Here is a 16,909-nt window from a genome sequence, read left to right as displayed (position 1 = left end):
AATCTCATAAAACATAACAATCTCACCTTTATCATAGGCAAATTAAACGACATTTACACATGTTTATCATAAGCAAAATTAAACACAACAATCTCACATTTATCATAAGAAAATTAAACAACTTTAACTAACTACAAAAAACATATTAAAAACCTCAGACAACTACAATCTCACAAACTCATTTTAAAAAACACAACAATCTTATAAACTCATTTCCGAACAACAACAAGAATGAGGTAAGATGGTGTACTTAATAATAATAATTTTAAGTTTAGTTTAATTTTTTTATTGTTTTAATTTTTAATTTGAGCCAGTAAAACACAACAACGAGCTAAAAAAATTTATGATGTACTATGTAAGAGATCCTTTTATCATATTATGTCTAAGACCCGTGAAACTCTAGGAACGACCACGTGTTTTCGGCGATGATGAAAGAGTGCACTGTTATTCTTAATATAATTTTCTATGTTGTAATTTCATATATGGAATTGATTCACTGGGTCGTCATGTGAGGCAAATTCCTATTTTTGCTAAACACCCTATCGTTTGAAAACATAATTGCAGCTAAAAATATGTATGACAAATTACTTTAAAATCGATGGACTATTAATAAGCAATTTGAACAATCACATTAAGCGATTTTGTCCAATCCATAATGCTTAACATAAAATTAATAGAAGATTAATATATTTTCTCTCTTTAAGTCTAATTAAATAACCAAATCTTTGAAAATGTTATGTGCGCAACAATCTTTGAAAACTGTAATTAAATAATATATCAATGGTAAAAAAACACATTTTTGTATGTTACACAAAAAGTTTCACTTGTGTGTCTTAAATGTCACTGTAAACAAAAGGTAAACTTACTCGTACGTTCGCGCACGGGTCACACACTAGTATTTATACAATATAACTATACTTATATGATATTATTGTTCTCACATAATTCATTCATTGCACTACAATAAACTATAAATATAATAAAAATTATAATGAAGCTATAAATGCAATAACACTACAATAAGAATTCTCCACTCAATCACCAAACCAACTTTATGTTTCCTCGTTGAGCTAAAAGTTATTTTTTTTAAGGAAGTTAAAAGTTATTTACAAGGTTTATGCCTTATCAAGAAACATTTATGTATTTCGTTGGAGCTTAGATAAAATGTTTAGGGTTCGGTGTTATAGATTTTTGTTGGTTACCTATGTAAGGAGATCAGTTTATGAAGTCTTTAACTTGCCTTAGTTGCGATCAACATTATTTTCTTTGGTTACATGTGTATCTGGAGCATGTAGAGTTGTGGTTTATATTATTAGATCATATTTTGTCGTCATCTAGTGTGTGTGTGTGTGTGTGTGAGAGAGAGAGAGAGAGAGAGAGAGAGAGAGAGAGTGAGTGAGTGTTAGCCTAGATTTTTGGAGTGTTTGTTTTCGATAGGTAAAGCTATAGTTGAAGAGGAGTTTCTTCAAGTGCAAAGTAGGAGCATTTGTATTCAACAAAGTCTAGCATTTGTAAACCATTTCAAGTCTTTTGAATTCAGCTAGAAAGAATTCAAATTCTCTCTGAAGAGGCAATATCATAGGTCCAAGTCTTTTGAATTTGACTAGAAAGAATTCAAAATGTCGAAGTCATATAGTTAAGGACCGTTGGTTTTTCAGTTATTTTCTTATGTATATATAGTAGTTTCTCATAAGGAAAAAGGGGTCACAAATAGCAGAATTCACAAACTCGAATTGATGCATCTTTAAAGTTAAGTTTTCTTTCATATTACTAAAAAATTGTTTGATTCAGTCGAATCAAGCATTGATCTTCATCTTCTTCGTATTTAATTTTATGATCATGATGAACATTCAAATAATTTATGGGAAAACATTGCATAACATGTCCTAAGATTTATAGTTTGATCCTGCAAGTAACCTTTTAAAACCATCACTTTTCATGTATCTCGCGTTGAAAAAAATGAGATGTGTCCACTTCTTTAAACATGGAAAAACACTTGTGAGTTAATTCACGCTGAGTATAACAACCGCTTGAGTTAACTCACGTTGGTGTTAAACATGAAAAAAACATCCGATTGAGTTAACTCACGCTATGTATAACAGTGCATGAGTTAACTTTCGGAAGTTTGGTTGGAAATGAGTAAAACGTGTTGGGAGAATAGCAGAATTCTCTTCCAAAAAAAAAAAAATGGGATTTGAATGGGCCGCAATCGTTATGGCCCATGGTTGCAGTCCTTAAAATCTAAAGAGAAATCACAATCACAAAGCTGAAGCGTCGGGGAATTGAAAAACCCTAAAAAAGAGAAGAACAAGGTTTTACGATCGGAGAAGAAGGTAGCGATCATGTTTCCAGGAATGTTCATGCGAAAACCAGACAAGGCTGTGGCTTTGAAGCAGCTCAAATCTCATGTCGCCATGTTTGGAACATGGGTTCTTGTTATTCGTGTCACCCCTTACATTCTTCATTTTCTCAACCGCGAGAACGAGGAACTCAAGCTTGAGCTCTAGATTCTCATATTCATGGTAATCTATCACCCAATTACGATTTAAAGTTTTGATTTTTTTGAATTATTTTGTTTGGTTTTGTATGATTGAATATTTTATGCGGTTTAAAACCTGTCAATAAAATTTAAGCTGTTCTGCTTAATTTGACTGTATTACTATCTATTAAGCACGGACACGGGACATGACACTGACTGACTACACCAGTCAAATTTGAATTAATTGATGTAATCGCATTTGTCGGTGTTGGACACCAGACGTGCTACATAGATTACTATAGCCGTAGTGTATTGCGGGTCATTTGTGTCTAGGTTTTGATATTGGTATTTGTGTAGAAATTATTAGGTGATAAGAGTTAAATGTGTTTGTTTTGCTGAGTCGAGGGAAAATCATACTAGCTATCGGAAATTCATATTGTCAGTGGAAGTTTCTTGGTTGTAGCCTTTTTTATTGGTCAAATTTGCTAGATTGGTAATCATTGAAGAAGTTGTGGAGACTTCCCTTTAAACCTAGCTATCAAGCCACTAAAATATTCTGCTGAGTATCTCGTACTACTTGATGTGGGATTTAGGCACCTCATAACATCCAAATCCCTATAAGGTTTGAGCATAGACTGTACTTGCTCCATGGAGCTTGCCGTCTTTTCTTTGTGATGTATTTCGTGTCCAAAGCATAATTTATGACAAATTTGCACCTACCTTTGCCAGACTACCTTGTTGGAAAGGAAGAATCTGAATCCATTCCCATTCCTGTAGGCTTAGTGATTTATTGAGTCCAAAATCAAGGCAGTAGCCGTCCTGTCTCAGTGCTGGTCAATTGATGATGTTGGACACTGGGCACTGTTGCCATCCTTAGAGAGGTAGAGTTTGGAAACTGAGGTAAGACTTTCATTCAAAATAGGGTGTAACCCCATATTGAACGGCACCGTGTTGTAGATGACACAACGCCAAACCCATAGTGAACGGAACTGTGTTGTATGTGACGCAAGACCAAAAATCAGCCATATAAACACGCCATTGCGACCTTTGGTGCCGCCATGGTGGACATTCCTTCACAGATTTCCTATGTCGGTCGTCCAAGAATCTGCCACACCATTCCACCGTGTCCACCATTTAACTTCACTGATGACACCAGATATATTGAGAAGGTTGACAGCATCCCTTTCTCATGCTTTCCCGGGTAATTTATTTTCAGTGACAAAATGGTAGTTGATTTATTGTTGGAAATGTTACTTGAGGGGAGTTGAACTAACAACCCTTATCCTCCTCCCCCAAATCACCAAATCACTCCTTTCCGGGGTAACTATTGAAGCTTCTTATCTGCTTGTTCTTTTAGCCACCTTTTGTCTCTTGAGTTGTCTCTGTTTAACGAGTTTTGTGGTCTGCTGCTTCTACAACCTGTCTTAGCGTCCTTAGGCCAGTTCACACTTCCAGATACAACTGTTCACTGTTCAAAGCAGTTTATTGGATTACCCGTTCTGTTTGCCATTGGCATGGTCCACACACTCATGTGATGTTTTAGAAGTTTCCTGTTCGACTGCGCCTGAGGGCCACATAGTGCATTTCAAGCCTTGTTTGGTGTTGCTATAACTGGTTTCATTCTTGCTCGTTAGTGCCCCCAGTTCACATTTTGCATCAATATGGTCATTTGTTGCAATAATTTCAGTTTTGTCTCGGTTGTGATTAGGCATTTGTTCAACTTTATCCCAACTCCCAAGTGCAGTCTAGATCCCCATATTTTGTGCTATTTAGGCCTGACACCATTTTTATTTGCCCAACATGCAATCTGACCCCAACATTTGTGTCAATTACCGTTTGGTGTTGGTGTCTTAGATGTGGTTTGGCCTCGATATTTGTTCCACACATGACATGCCTTGCTGGTTTTCTATATGTTACTTGATTTTTGATTCTCTGTCAAAGATTTCACTTATAACAAGCTTAAAGCTTAGTAAGCTTTGGCTTGAGGTAGGGTATTTAGATGATATGAAAATATTTTGATATTATTTGAGTATGTTGATTATCTTAGGGTTAGTTCTGTTCACTTTATTTAAATCCATATAACTTCAACACTAGTAACTGATATTTAGTGTATTTGCAGTCTCAATGTTGTAATACCGTATTTTCTTTTTTGTCCTCACTTTTCTGTATATTCCATTTTTCCTGGCAATCAGACATTTTTTCCCTCCAACCTGTGGCAAACAAAAAATATGCAATGTTTTTATTTTTAACCGGTTTTGCAAACTTATGTCACTTATTCTCTGATATTGTTTCTGTATATCCTTACACTTTTTTAATTGGTGCAGTGTTCGTCAGGAGGATATGTGCTGCTTGGGGGTTATGGAGAGATTTCGTCTAATTATGCTTTTATGTAACCCTGAGAATTGTGAGGACATGATACATTGTTAGTTTCTTGATATTACCGTTCATATGTTTCTACATTGACAAGCTTATGAGAAATTTTTCATGATGTTTGGTTCAGTTTGTTGTTGTACAATGATAAGCTGTTAGCCCAATTCCGAAACATAAATGCTTGTTTTACTGCCTTTATTTTTGTTAGTTGTAATGAGTGCTGTGAAAGACCTGCAAAATGAAAGTTTTAAAACGAAAGGACAGGTAAGGTGTTAATGTGACTGTAGAGTTATCTTGTTTATCAAACACAGCAAACCGAAGACATTAGCTTGAAAATTTGGGATAATAACGCTGTATTTGGGAGTTAGAGGAGAAGCGAAGTAAAGAATTTTGAGAGAAAGGAAGGAGAAAGCGAAGGGTTAATAGTCATCTATTTTGAATTAGTTTTATTTTTCTTCATAGAACTAAAACTCCTAATCTTTGGTTGGGAGAGGTACCTCACATTTGCATCAAATAAGACTACTTCAAGTGAAGGGAACTTATAGGAGATGAAAAATACTCCTAATAATGGGAAACTCTCAACACATCAGTAGGGAATTTTGACATTTAAAATCCTTCCTTTCTATTATATCAAAACAAAAGAATAATTGTCATAATCACTACAAAAGAATAATTGTCATAATCACACTCCTTATCTTTCCTTATAATAATCTTCTAAAATATAAACATGTATTCTTACCCGCAAAATTCCTTTTTCTATTATCTCCCAAACAACCTAAACCATACACAGGTCAAGATGTTACAGTGTTGTGTTGATTGTTTTTATTACTGAATGAAGTATATAGATTTTGGAAGCCGATATTTTGACACTGCATTAAGCACATGCAAGCAAAGCCTGGAGAATCTTGTAAAACACGTGTATTTGTGGTTTAGGTCGCATTTAATATCAGCCATTTCAGTTCATCACATGCCAATATATTTTCAGAACATTTCACCAGTAAAAAGAGACTGTTGTCTTAAACTGAGGCTATTTAGTTACAACAAATTACGCACCAATAAATCACCAGTTCAATCCATTCATGGATTCACTTATCAAAAAGATAATAAACAGTTATTTTACACACACGATCCTTTGCCTTGTAATAATCATTCTCTGAAGAAGAGGTATTCCTTGAATAATTGATATGCACAAGCGGGTGAAGTATAATATATCACACAGAGGATAGATAGATGTTGCAAAACTTAAGACTCTTCTTCAACCGAGAGGGCGAGACAAGATCCTTTGGATTGTACCATTATTCGGATGGAAGTGAAGTTAAGGAATCAGATACTCCTGGTACTCTTTGGGAAGGATCTCTGGCCGGTGTTATAGGTACAGAGGAATCAAATTGGCCCACTCTCAGTTTTTGAAGTGCTGCAAATGACTCTCTTTTGGCTGACATGGCTTCAAAGTACCGAGTGCAAGATGCCAATGCTACAGGAATTGGTCGAAGCATCTCCTGGAAAAAAGAAAAAGGATTTTCGTTTCAAATGCAAGTAGAAAACACAAACTTATTGTCTAATATTCTACATAGAGATGTCCTCAATGCAGTGCCTCTATGCACTTTGTTGCCTTTAAAAACACACTGAAATGTGGTACAAATACAATGCATATGGTTCTAAACAAGCAACGAATACCAAGTTTAGTTTCTAATATAATAAAATATAAAAAATAAAAACTAGAAGTTCACAGGATTATGTTTCACATGTCAAAGTTTCCCTCGTAACTATTTTCAAAATTCATTTGTGGTAGGCATTTGCAGGTTAACTGATGACTTAGAGCCATTTTAGTATGTCAAGTAAACTCAAATACAGATCCAATTATTCTCAGTTTTTCAAGTAATAAAGAAACAATGAATAAAAACTAAATCCACTGTCACTAAGTTATGTTATTGGTGCATCCAAGCAACCACGGACAGTAAGGGTAAGGCAACATACAGTAAGTGAAAAACTAGGTTCCAGGAACGAAAACTAGTTCAAGTTAAAATGGAAACAGAAAGTCCTAATATCAATATCAAGAAACAATGTAATGATCGTAGAAGCATACCCCCCAAACTGAAGGAGGTTCCTTAAAATTCTGACTCCATTGGAAATCTGCCACTGATGCTGTCAAGGCACCATAATCACTAGCTGCCTTCATCAGTAGTTCGGAGAATTGTTTCTGCATAAATTAAAAAACATATGACACGAGCATTACAATCTATCTTGCATTGACTGAAAATTACACTCAGAAATATTATAATAGTTTATCATTTACACCAATTTTCAACTAAAGTTCGGTGTAAGGATATACTGTAATATTTGAAGCAACTTATGCTTACCCCAAGATTAAATTTGTGTCCACTGGGAAAAATAGGTTGAGTAGCAGGGACAAAGAAGACTTCAACAGTAAAAATTCTCAGATTTCAGAAATAAATTTAAATATAATCCTCATATTAAATTTTGTTGTAGAAAACATTTTGCACGTGTAAATTTCAGTTCAACGGCTTAAGTTTTTTGAGAATGATTGAATGAAATCACGTAGATCAGTATCAGATACTGCATAGTGCATAAAAATATTTAAGCCTGTTTACAAACTACATAGGTATTATTTATAGCAGATGCCCTTTTTGTCAAAAGTTTTTTTTTTTTTTTTATAACAGATGCCCTAATTACACTTGGTTGATCTTCAATGTGGTTAACTGTATTCCTGATTTCCAATGTATAATAAAAATGGTGAAGCAAATAGAACAAATCCTTCAATTTACATTTTTTAATGCAGAGCATAATCTTTGATCTTCTTACTTCTAAGTCTAAGAGCTTCCATTGAAGTCATTTTATCAAGTTTTTATCTTGGACACCACATTTTATGGTTAACATACTTCATTCAAGCAAAGTAATACAATTATCACGCTATAGACTACATCTAGTAAAATCAAGAACTAAATACAACATAGAAAATGTTTACCAATGTGTAATGCCACTAACACAACCAAAATATTACATGTCCAAGCGTTCATCAAATCAACAAATTTGTGTGACTTTTCTAGTTTAAGTAGCTATTTTCAACAACAAACTATGTTCACCAACCTGATATTCTGCTTCAACAGGAATGCAATCCAGGGAATATGGCTGCTGCAGACGAGCAATTATGCGATCCTGCCAAATTTTAGAGTCACCAAAACAGGAATTAGGAACTAATTAAACAAAACAGAAAAGAAGAGGAAAAGAAACCATAAAATGAGACAATACTTTCTAGTCTAAGTAGCTTATTTCAAGAACAAACTATGTTCAACAACCTGATAATCTTCTCTTATTATTGTTTAATTTTTAATACGTAATAATAGCCGGAATTCAATGTTGTCAACCGTGAAACGCAAAAAATAGGAATTTGTTCAAATTCCACTTTGCTACATTGATATAGCTGCGATTTGGCAATACAACAGCAAAAGCTAGCCTTCTACTATTAAGTGGGATCGACTTCATGGGTCAAACGACGCTATAATGTTTTATCATATATCATATCCCTATCCAACTCATTAATCACCAAATCTTACTTAACAGTTTCTCTTATGGTTTTCTAGGTCTTCCTTTGCCTCTAATGATTTGACCACCCTCCATTTGATCTACTCTACTAAGTACTAACTACATAATCTATAGGTCTTTGCTCTCTGTGTCCAAACCATCGAAACCGATTTTCAACCTTTTTTTTTTCTTTCTAAGATAGGTGCTACGCCAAACTCTCTTTCTATTGTTTTCATTTCTAATCATATCAGGTCTAGTCTTACCATACATCTAACACAACATTCTCATCTCTATTACACTATATGACAATACTTTGTACTAAATCACATATCAAATAATATCCTGTTTTGTTAAAATTCTGCTAAGAAAATTAATCAACAACTGAAAAATGAGAACAATAATAGGAGGAAATTACCTTATTATGAATAACATCTTTAAGAATAGTAGTAATCCTATCCAAAGTCTCAATCTTTTTCTCCATTTCACTAACATGAGTCAAATGTGCAACATTTTTATCATCCTAAAAACACAAAAACAAAAACAAATACACAATTCAACAAAAAAAAAAACCCAACAACATAAAAATCCATCCAGATCCAATCCATACAAAAAACAAAATGCAGACCTTTCTCCCTTGAAGTTCAACTTGCAAATCAGCAATTTTTCTTTGAACAGAAGTTAATTCTCTCAAAACCCTGATCAAGTCTTCACCTTTTTCACCAGTTGTTGTTGTGGATGGATTATGAAGTGATTCGTGGGTTGAAGATGAAGGGGAGGAGACGGAGAAACCGAGATCGGCGGCGATTGAGAGAGCATCGGACATTCCACCAATGCGTTTGACGGCTTTTCTACCAACCCAACTTGATTCGTTTGTCATTGACATTTTTGAATTTTGTACACAAATTCAAACACCACTATAAGAACCAGAAGGAGAAGAAAGGGAACCAGTTTCAAATTCTCAATGTCTGTTTTTTTTTTTTTTTTGAGGGAGGTTTTGTCCTAATTTGTTTTTGATAAATGAAAAAACATTTTTAATGCATATGCCTTGTAAAACATTTTACTATCAACAAAATGATATTTATATAACTAATTTAAATTAAAGTAAATAATCACTTTGATCTATGACTAAGAATTAAATACAAAAAGTCTTTGAATGTGCATTTCCATTATCATTCTAGTTTTGACGTTAAAAACTTCTATTAACGGACAAATGACTTGCATGAGTTGTCAGATAGACTAAAGTGAAAGTAGAAAATGGTTACTTTGAAAGTATAAAATATTTAGAAATTTAGGAATTAAATTCGGAATTTAGGAATTTGAGATTTAATTTGGGGATATTGATTTTCGGTTCAGTGACCAAAGTTACCATTTTATACTTTCACTTTAGTCCCGTGACACGCCATACACGTCAGAGACTACTTTGTAATTTAATCATGAGTCAGCGACTTTTATAACTGCGAGGTGAATAGGAACCAAAGTGACCATTTACTCTTTAAATTAAATGTCTCAAACTTTTTCTTGAAAGGAATTCCAAATTATATTTTTTGAGGTATGCATTGATAATTGGTCAAGTTTTGACAAAATTGATCTTTTATAATTGGAGTAATTGTTGTGTGGTCACAACCACATATATAATTGTGTTAGACACATACAAATAGAAATATGTAAAAAGAGAAAAAATTAATTTATTGTTATTATTATTGAAAGCATTGGTTAATGTATATTGTTGTGTGTGCTTTAATAATTTGAATTTGTGTCTGTGACTATGTAAGAATTACCCCAACCTACATTTATACACTTAACAACGGTGTAGCTTGCGGCCAAGACTTACATAATCACATATTCCCTTCAGTCATATTTATAAGCAAAAAATAACTTTTTAGGTATATTGAATAATTAATGTATCCGGTCATATTTATAGGTTAGATACATTAATTATTGGATGTATCTAAAAAGTTGATTTTTGCTTATAAATGTGACCGGAGGGAATACGTAGTACAGTAACTATTTTACATTTAGGCACGCACATTAACAATAACATCATTCATTTATTTCAACAACAAAAATAAAATATTATTTTTTACCTTTTATTTTTACTATTAATGATTGTGGGACTAACTTAAAAAAAAAATTGGTTGTGTTGTGTCCAATCAAGTCTAGCTAGTGTAGGTTGTCTAAAAAAAGGGGAATCCAATGCATCTTTTATATTGGACTTATTTCTAAATTTTCCCTTGTATAAACTCAATACATCTATTGAAAAATGTCCCGACTGTTAATTTGGCAGTACTCATGTTATTTTAATAAAGTTTATTTTATTATAAAAGAAAAAACTCAACACATCCGTTGTATATTTCTTATTGGGCAAAAAAATAAATAAATTTAGATCTATATTTAGCTAATTTACAATTTCGGTCTCCCATTTTTAAGTAAGCAGTTTTTTGAAGACATTCATCGGTAATAAAAGAAAATTACAAGTTTCTTAACCATTAATGTAACTAAATATTTTAATAAGAATATATCGTTTGTTTATTTGTTGATCCAACAACACTTAAATAAGGTAGTTTAGATTGTTTCACTCTTGATTTGAAGTCTTGAGTTCAAATCTAACTTAAAAAACACAGCATAAAAAAATATTCAGTTGCACGTAAAGAATACATGGTTTATAATAATGTCATTGTTCCCTTCTAAATACACCCTTATCAATTTGTTTCTGATTTGCCCATGTGATGGGATATACAAAGTTATGTAAGCTTATTTCAAAAATAAAATAAAACATAAAGGTACGTAAGGTTCACCAAACTTCCCCAGCCAAAATAAATGCATAATGTGAATGGCTTGGTTACTCAAAACAGGCAAAGTCACAGAACAACAGAAATGAGGCTAATAATAAAAACACCTCAAAGAAAAATAGTTATATTCATTTCCAAAACGTAATGTTGGAATTTAATGCTTCAATTCACCTCAACCAACTCTGCTAACACCATCCCTTGTTAAATTCACTCATATCTATCTATCTATCTACTTCCCCACAGAGATAGACTTTAAGGTAACAAAAAAAAAAAACTTCATTTGTTGTTCATCATAGCTGAGAATCACAATGGTGGATGTATACACTGTGAAAGTGGAAGAAGCAAGAGCAGCAAGTCATGAAAAACCATCAGCAGGTCCCGTGTATAGATGCATCTATGCTAAAGATGGTTTGTTGGAGTTACCTTCTCATTTTCAATCTCCATGGGATTTTTTCAGGTACTGTATCAACTATAACTACTCTTTTTCTTTCTCATCAAATACAAAATTAGCATATGTAAAAAAAATTAAAAAAAGTGGCCCATGCAGGTTTCGAACCTGCGACCTTCGCGTTATTAGCACGACGCTCTAACCAACTGAGCTAATGGGCCATTTGTTAATCTTTCGATTTGTTTTAGTATTATCGTGAATCCTTTGATTTTGATGGTTCTTCTTTGTGCAGGGACTCTGCAGCAAGGTGCCCTAGCAAACCAATGCTGGGTCAGCGGAAAAAAACTGATTCAAAGGTAACTTTCATTTTTTTTTTTTTTTTTGCATAATTTGTTACTAAATTTACTTTGGTTAGAGTAGCTTTGTTTTGTTTTATTATGTTTTTTTTTTTTTTTATATATAAAAAGATTAGAGTAGCTTTAGCTCAGCTATTGTTGTTTAAAAGTGTATTAAATTTGCTTATTTGTGTATTATGTTCCAAAATTTCATTTACTTACTTTTAGGTAAACAATGACACCAAAAAATAGTAAATTAATTTTTTTTTTGTTACAAGTAAATACCTTTTGTGAAATAATAACTAATGGATCTAGTAATTAATTGACTTATATATTGTGATAATACATATTTGTTTGTATCAAAATAAGTTTATAATTAGGGAAACATACTATTACAATATAATAGAAGAGTGATTGAAAATTGTGTTGAAGATGTTTTTTGATTCAATATTTTTTTTGACACAAGCAATCTCAAGGCATTTGATTGATAATAATAGAAGAAATACAATCAAGAATGTAAAGAAAAGTAGTGCAAGGAAGGAGTGTAAGGGATAGATGCTCTACTACTCTAGCTAGTGAGTGAACACTAACATTTGTTGTTGGACAAATTTTACTATTGTGTTACATTTGTTGGATATATGTTTTTTTTCCCTTTCGAAAGAACATTTGTTGGATATATTGAATAGGCACATGCTGATTGCTGACACATTAATTATTCTAATTGATTAACACATTAATAATGGACCCATATAGAATTTATGACAAATAGCCCCCCATACCCCCACCACCACCAAAATCAGTTTTGTGTTGAATTAAGTAAATTATGAAAGAATTCAATTGAATTTGCAGGCTGGTCCCTATGAATGGATCACATATGAAGAGGCTTATGATGCTGCCGTCCGAATTGGATCCGCCATGAGGAGCCGTGGCGTCAATCCTGTAACTGTTCTTCCTCTATTAACAGACTATACTATGTATTAAGAAATTTATGTAGTTAATCTAACTAGTGTTTCTTGTATCACAAGGGTGACCGTTGTGGCATATATGGATCCAATTGTCCTGAATGGATAATTGCAATGGAGGTATAGCACTCTATCTTTGTAGGGACAATTACAATTAAGCAACCATTTAGTATGTTAAACATGTTATAAATATGATATGATTTGCCTTATTAAGTATTGCAATAGTACTTTGCTGAATTGATTCAAATTTGGTGTTTGCAGGCTTGTAATAGCTATGCAGTAACATATGCCCCATTATATGACACCCTAGGTTTGTGTTTTTGTACCTTTCCCTTATCAGTCTCAATAAACTTAATTTTACTATTAACTGAATTTAAGAACTCAATTTTTTTTTTTATAAGTGTCTCATATGTTTATGCATAAACAGGACCTAATGCTGTGGAGTTTATCATAAACCATGCTGAAGTTTCTATAGCATTTGTACAGCAAAGCAAAATTCCTTCTGTAAGTTTCATTCTATTTCATGGAGCACAATCTTTTCCATTCTGGCTCTTCATTATTGTTTCCTTGGAGCACAATCTTATGTTAATTTTTTAATTTATCCCATTGAATATTTTGAAGATAATTAGCTTATCATTTTAGACATCTTTCAGCATCTTTTGTTTAATTGTTATTTTTCCTTTTTTGTTTCCACAGATTTTGTCATGTCTTGAGCGGTGTACAAATCTTAAAAGTAGGTCTAACCTTTCTATGTTCTTTGTTACTAAGGTTTTTTTATTCCATCTTTTAATGGTAACTAACCAATTAACTTCTATGATAAAATTGATTAGCTATTGTGAGTTTTGGAAATGTTTCAACCACACAAAAGAAAGAAGTTGAGGAACTTGGTGCATCCTGCTTCTCATGGGAAGAGTTTCTTCAGTTGGTAGGAACTCTGATTTTCGGTTGGTTATTGATGTTAATAACTTATAATTAACAAGATGAACCATTGTGATCAAATAGGTGATTTTTCTATTTCGATATAATTTTATCTTGTTTCTGAATTTCTCCAGGGAAATCTGGATTTGGATCTACCATTGAAAAATAAGACTAACATCTGCACAATCATGTACACAAGTGGAACTACTGGTGAACCAAAAGGCGTCGTTATTAAGAATGAAGCTTTCATGTCTGAAGTGTTGTCGGTTGACCAAATGCTTTCTCTAACAGACAAAGGGGTCAGATATTTCATTTCCTCTATGATTCACTTGTTTCATCTAATAATACTTTTACAAGTCCTTCATTAATTATTTCATTTGTTTTTCGTTATTTATAAGTGTGGGAATCATGCTATGCGACGATAATCTTCACGTTTCAATTTCTATTGTAGAAGTTTCTCTAGACATCTAACATGTCATTCTCAGTATTGACTTACATGCTATGTACTATTTATAGGCAACCGAAGACGATGTGTACTTCTCTTTTCTTCCTCTTGCTCATGTATATGACCAGATAATGGCGACCTATTCCATCTACAGGGGCGCCTCAATTGGATTTTGGCAAGGCGTAAGCTTTGGATTCAGATTCAGTTCTTAATAGTAATTCCTGTCTCTTTCTCTAAAAGCATTTCCTTCATGGAATTTTTTGTGTTGATTCTTGCAGGATATCAGATTCTTAATGGAAGATATTCAGGCACTGAAACCAACTATTTTTTGTGGTGTTCCTCGAGTTTACGATCGTGTTTACGCTGGTAAGGCTAGAATGCTTCTCGTGCTGATGCCTACTGCTATAATCTTGTTGTACTTACCTTATTTAATAATGTTCTGAGCATTGAATTTATCCTAAATGTCATTTGAAAATTGACTATAAGCTTAACTTGCACTTGAAGGTATCAATAACAAAATTTCATCAGAAGGATCAATAAAAAAGGCGTTGTTTCAGTATGCATATAACTAGTATGTTTTGCCATTGAACTCTCTTCTGTGACACTTACCTTTATAATTTCTATCCTATTGTATAACTAATCTAGAATGCTTTGACAGCAAGTTGGGATATCTAAATAATGGTCTTCCACAAGACAAAGCAGCACCTTTCTTTGATAGGCTTGTGTTTGACAAGGTACCCCATTATATAACTGATTTCGACTTTTAGTTCAGAAATTTTGTTTGAAACTTGAAATGCTGATTTTACTGATAGATAAAACAAGCATTGGGTGGACGAGTTCGAATGTTGTTATCAGGAGCTGCTCCTTTGTCTAGGCATGTAGAAGAGTTTATGAGGGTTACTTTTGGATCTCCTTTGGCACAAGGATATGGTATACTATAGTATTTGAATCTTTGGTTAAATAGAGGTCGATTGTTTTATATCAGCGTGGTGAAAAGACTCAACACAGAATAACTGTTGTAGCATGATGATTTGGTTTCACTTTTTTATTCTCGAGGAGTGTATTCCATTGAAGTGGCTACATGATAATCCATTATTATCATTTGATGCTACAGGTCTCACCGAATGTTGTTCGGGGTGCTTCAGTGCAATATCGAATGTGTTTTCTATGATGGGAACGGTTGGAGTTCCCATGACAGCCATTGAAGCAAGGCTTGAATCCGTGCCGGAGATGGGATATGATGCACTCTCCAGTCAACCACGTGGAGAAATTTGCCTGAGAGGGAATACCTTGTTCTCCGGTTACCACAAGCGTCAAGATCTTACTGAAGAGGTTATGGTTGATGGTTGGTTTCATACAGGTAAGTCCTCATGTTGTCTTAGTAGATGTTTGAATTAATGGCGAGTTTGTCATGACCTTATATCTTTCCGCTTTTTTGTTCTCTCTCTAATAAAAGCTGCATTAGAATCGTAGATTGTTAAAGTTTGTAGTTTGCCTATAAATGCCGGGTGTTTTAGAATGCTTTGAAAAATCATTACAGGTGACATTGGAGAATGGCTGCCAAATGGAGCCATGAAAATCATCGACAGAAAAAAGAACATCTTCAAATTGTCTCAAGGAGAATATGTCGCTGTTGAGAATATTGAAAACAAGTACTTGCAGTGCCCTCTTATAGCTTCGGTATGTTTCTGCTTTATTAATCATATAATATTTAGTTTGATTGCAAGTTTTTTATGCGAAAAGTTTAATTAAGATTTAAGAATGATCAAATTCATGCAATTCCATTAATGTATGAAGTTTTTATTTTGCGCGCAGATTTGGGTCTATGGAAATAGTTTTGAATCTTTCTTGGTGGCAGTTGTGATCCCTGAAAGACAGGCCCTCGAGGATTGGGCAGTGAAGCATGAACTGTCTGATGATTTTAAATCTTTATGTGGAAATCTAAAAGCAAGAAAATATATTTTGGATGAACTCAACATCATTGGTCAGAAACATCAAGTATGTAAATACAATGTCCACCATGTGCTTAATTTCTGATATTATGCTACCTTTTTTATCTTAGTGATTATATTTGACATGTTTGATTTTCTCAGCTTAGAGGTTTTGAGCTGGTAAAAGCAGTTCATCTGGAACCAATTCCCTTTGATGTGGAGAGAGATCTAATAACTCCAACATTCAAATTGAAGAGACCACAGTTGCTAAAGCACTACAAGGTTTGTCTCTTATTCTCTGGTCAATATTGTATAGCTACTAACTTTTTATTTCATCATGGTTCAAATTTATCTTCATTAGAATTAGTGATATGATTCACAATTTTTACCAAAATATGCATTTTTTTGCTATTAGCAAATTAAATAAATTGTTACTCATGTACACAAATTAATAAAATGTTTTTCCTCGCCAACAATTTCAGGATTGTATTGATCAACTATACAAGGAAGCAAAGGGAGCAATGGTGTGAGTCAGGTGGCATGCAGGAATTCTATAAATTATACTGATATCTGGCCGTTTTTCAGAATCCATTTTAATTTGTATCAAGTGAAGTGAAAAAGCTATAAGCAAAACATGCAGTATATTATATGAACTGCATAATATGCTCATTCAGTCATTCCTATAAGATTACAAAATAAGATTATCTGAAAAAATTGAAAAGCAATATATTTTCTGGACCTTGCAACTA

General features: G+C 33.3%; 3 protein-coding genes and 1 non-coding gene across 5 annotated transcripts in view; 2 read left to right on the top strand and 2 right to left on the bottom strand.

Moving 5' to 3' along the window:
- Window positions 1–16,909, top strand: part of LOC146930940 (putative CoA ligase CCL6) — a 25,661-nt gene extending 8,752 nt beyond the window's left edge. Inside the window, exons 2-20 of one of the 2 annotated variants that reach the window (XM_085702412.1) lie at window positions 11,467–11,638; window positions 11,862–11,925; window positions 12,754–12,843; window positions 12,930–12,986; window positions 13,128–13,176; window positions 13,294–13,370; window positions 13,563–13,599; window positions 13,697–13,791; window positions 13,919–14,083; window positions 14,301–14,411; window positions 14,508–14,595; window positions 14,734–14,800; window positions 14,888–14,963; window positions 15,042–15,159; window positions 15,344–15,589; window positions 15,770–15,909; window positions 16,045–16,227; window positions 16,323–16,442; window positions 16,643–16,909. In XM_085702412.1, the coding sequence (XP_085558538.1) occupies window positions 11,490–11,638; window positions 11,862–11,925; window positions 12,754–12,843; window positions 12,930–12,986; window positions 13,128–13,176; window positions 13,294–13,370; window positions 13,563–13,599; window positions 13,697–13,791; window positions 13,919–14,083; window positions 14,301–14,411; window positions 14,508–14,595; window positions 14,734–14,800; window positions 14,888–14,963; window positions 15,042–15,159; window positions 15,344–15,589; window positions 15,770–15,909; window positions 16,045–16,227; window positions 16,323–16,442; window positions 16,643–16,690 (1,980 nt within the window). In that variant the 5' untranslated portion in view covers window positions 11,467–11,489 and the 3' untranslated portion in view covers window positions 16,691–16,909. Of the gene's footprint in view, window positions 1–11,412; window positions 11,639–11,861; window positions 11,926–12,753; window positions 12,844–12,929; window positions 12,987–13,127; window positions 13,177–13,293; window positions 13,371–13,562; window positions 13,600–13,696; window positions 13,792–13,918; window positions 14,084–14,300; window positions 14,412–14,507; window positions 14,596–14,733; window positions 14,801–14,887; window positions 14,964–15,041; window positions 15,160–15,343; window positions 15,590–15,769; window positions 15,910–16,044; window positions 16,228–16,322; window positions 16,443–16,642 lie in introns of those variants that run through there. The other variant, XM_085702411.1, reaches the window with a different exon arrangement.
- TOM6 (translocase of the outer mitochondrial membrane 6) lies at window positions 2,269–4,978 on the top strand. The gene is made up of 2 exons (XM_085702416.1): window positions 2,269–2,522; window positions 4,804–4,978. Exon 1 carries the CDS (start codon window positions 2,343–2,345, stop codon window positions 2,505–2,507), a length of 165 nt encoding a protein of 54 aa, XP_085558542.1. The 5' UTR covers window positions 2,269–2,342; the 3' UTR covers window positions 2,508–2,522; window positions 4,804–4,978.
- LOC146930942 (AUGMIN subunit 2-like) lies at window positions 5,803–9,446 on the bottom strand. Its single transcript, XM_085702414.1, has 5 exons — window positions 9,018–9,446; window positions 8,808–8,912; window positions 7,958–8,026; window positions 6,936–7,049; window positions 5,803–6,348 (listed from the first exon to the last, which is right to left on the bottom strand). Exons 1-5 carry the CDS (start codon window positions 9,273–9,275, stop codon window positions 6,145–6,147), a joined length of 750 nt encoding a protein of 249 aa, XP_085558540.1. The 5' UTR covers window positions 9,276–9,446; the 3' UTR covers window positions 5,803–6,144.
- On the bottom strand, window positions 11,717–11,790 carry TRNAI-AAU (transfer RNA isoleucine (anticodon AAU)). Its single transcript has one exon. It is a non-coding gene; the product is annotated as a tRNA-Ile (tRNA).

The sequence above is a fragment of the Medicago sativa genome, chromosome 4 (genome assembly GCF_051527215.1).
Source record: "Medicago sativa cultivar Bolivia chromosome 4, Bolivia_mono, whole genome shotgun sequence".
Taxonomy (NCBI): domain Eukaryota; kingdom Viridiplantae; phylum Streptophyta; class Magnoliopsida; order Fabales; family Fabaceae; genus Medicago; species Medicago sativa.
Note: the sequence above shows the minus strand (reverse complement) of the source record. Positions and strands in the feature narration are given on the sequence as shown.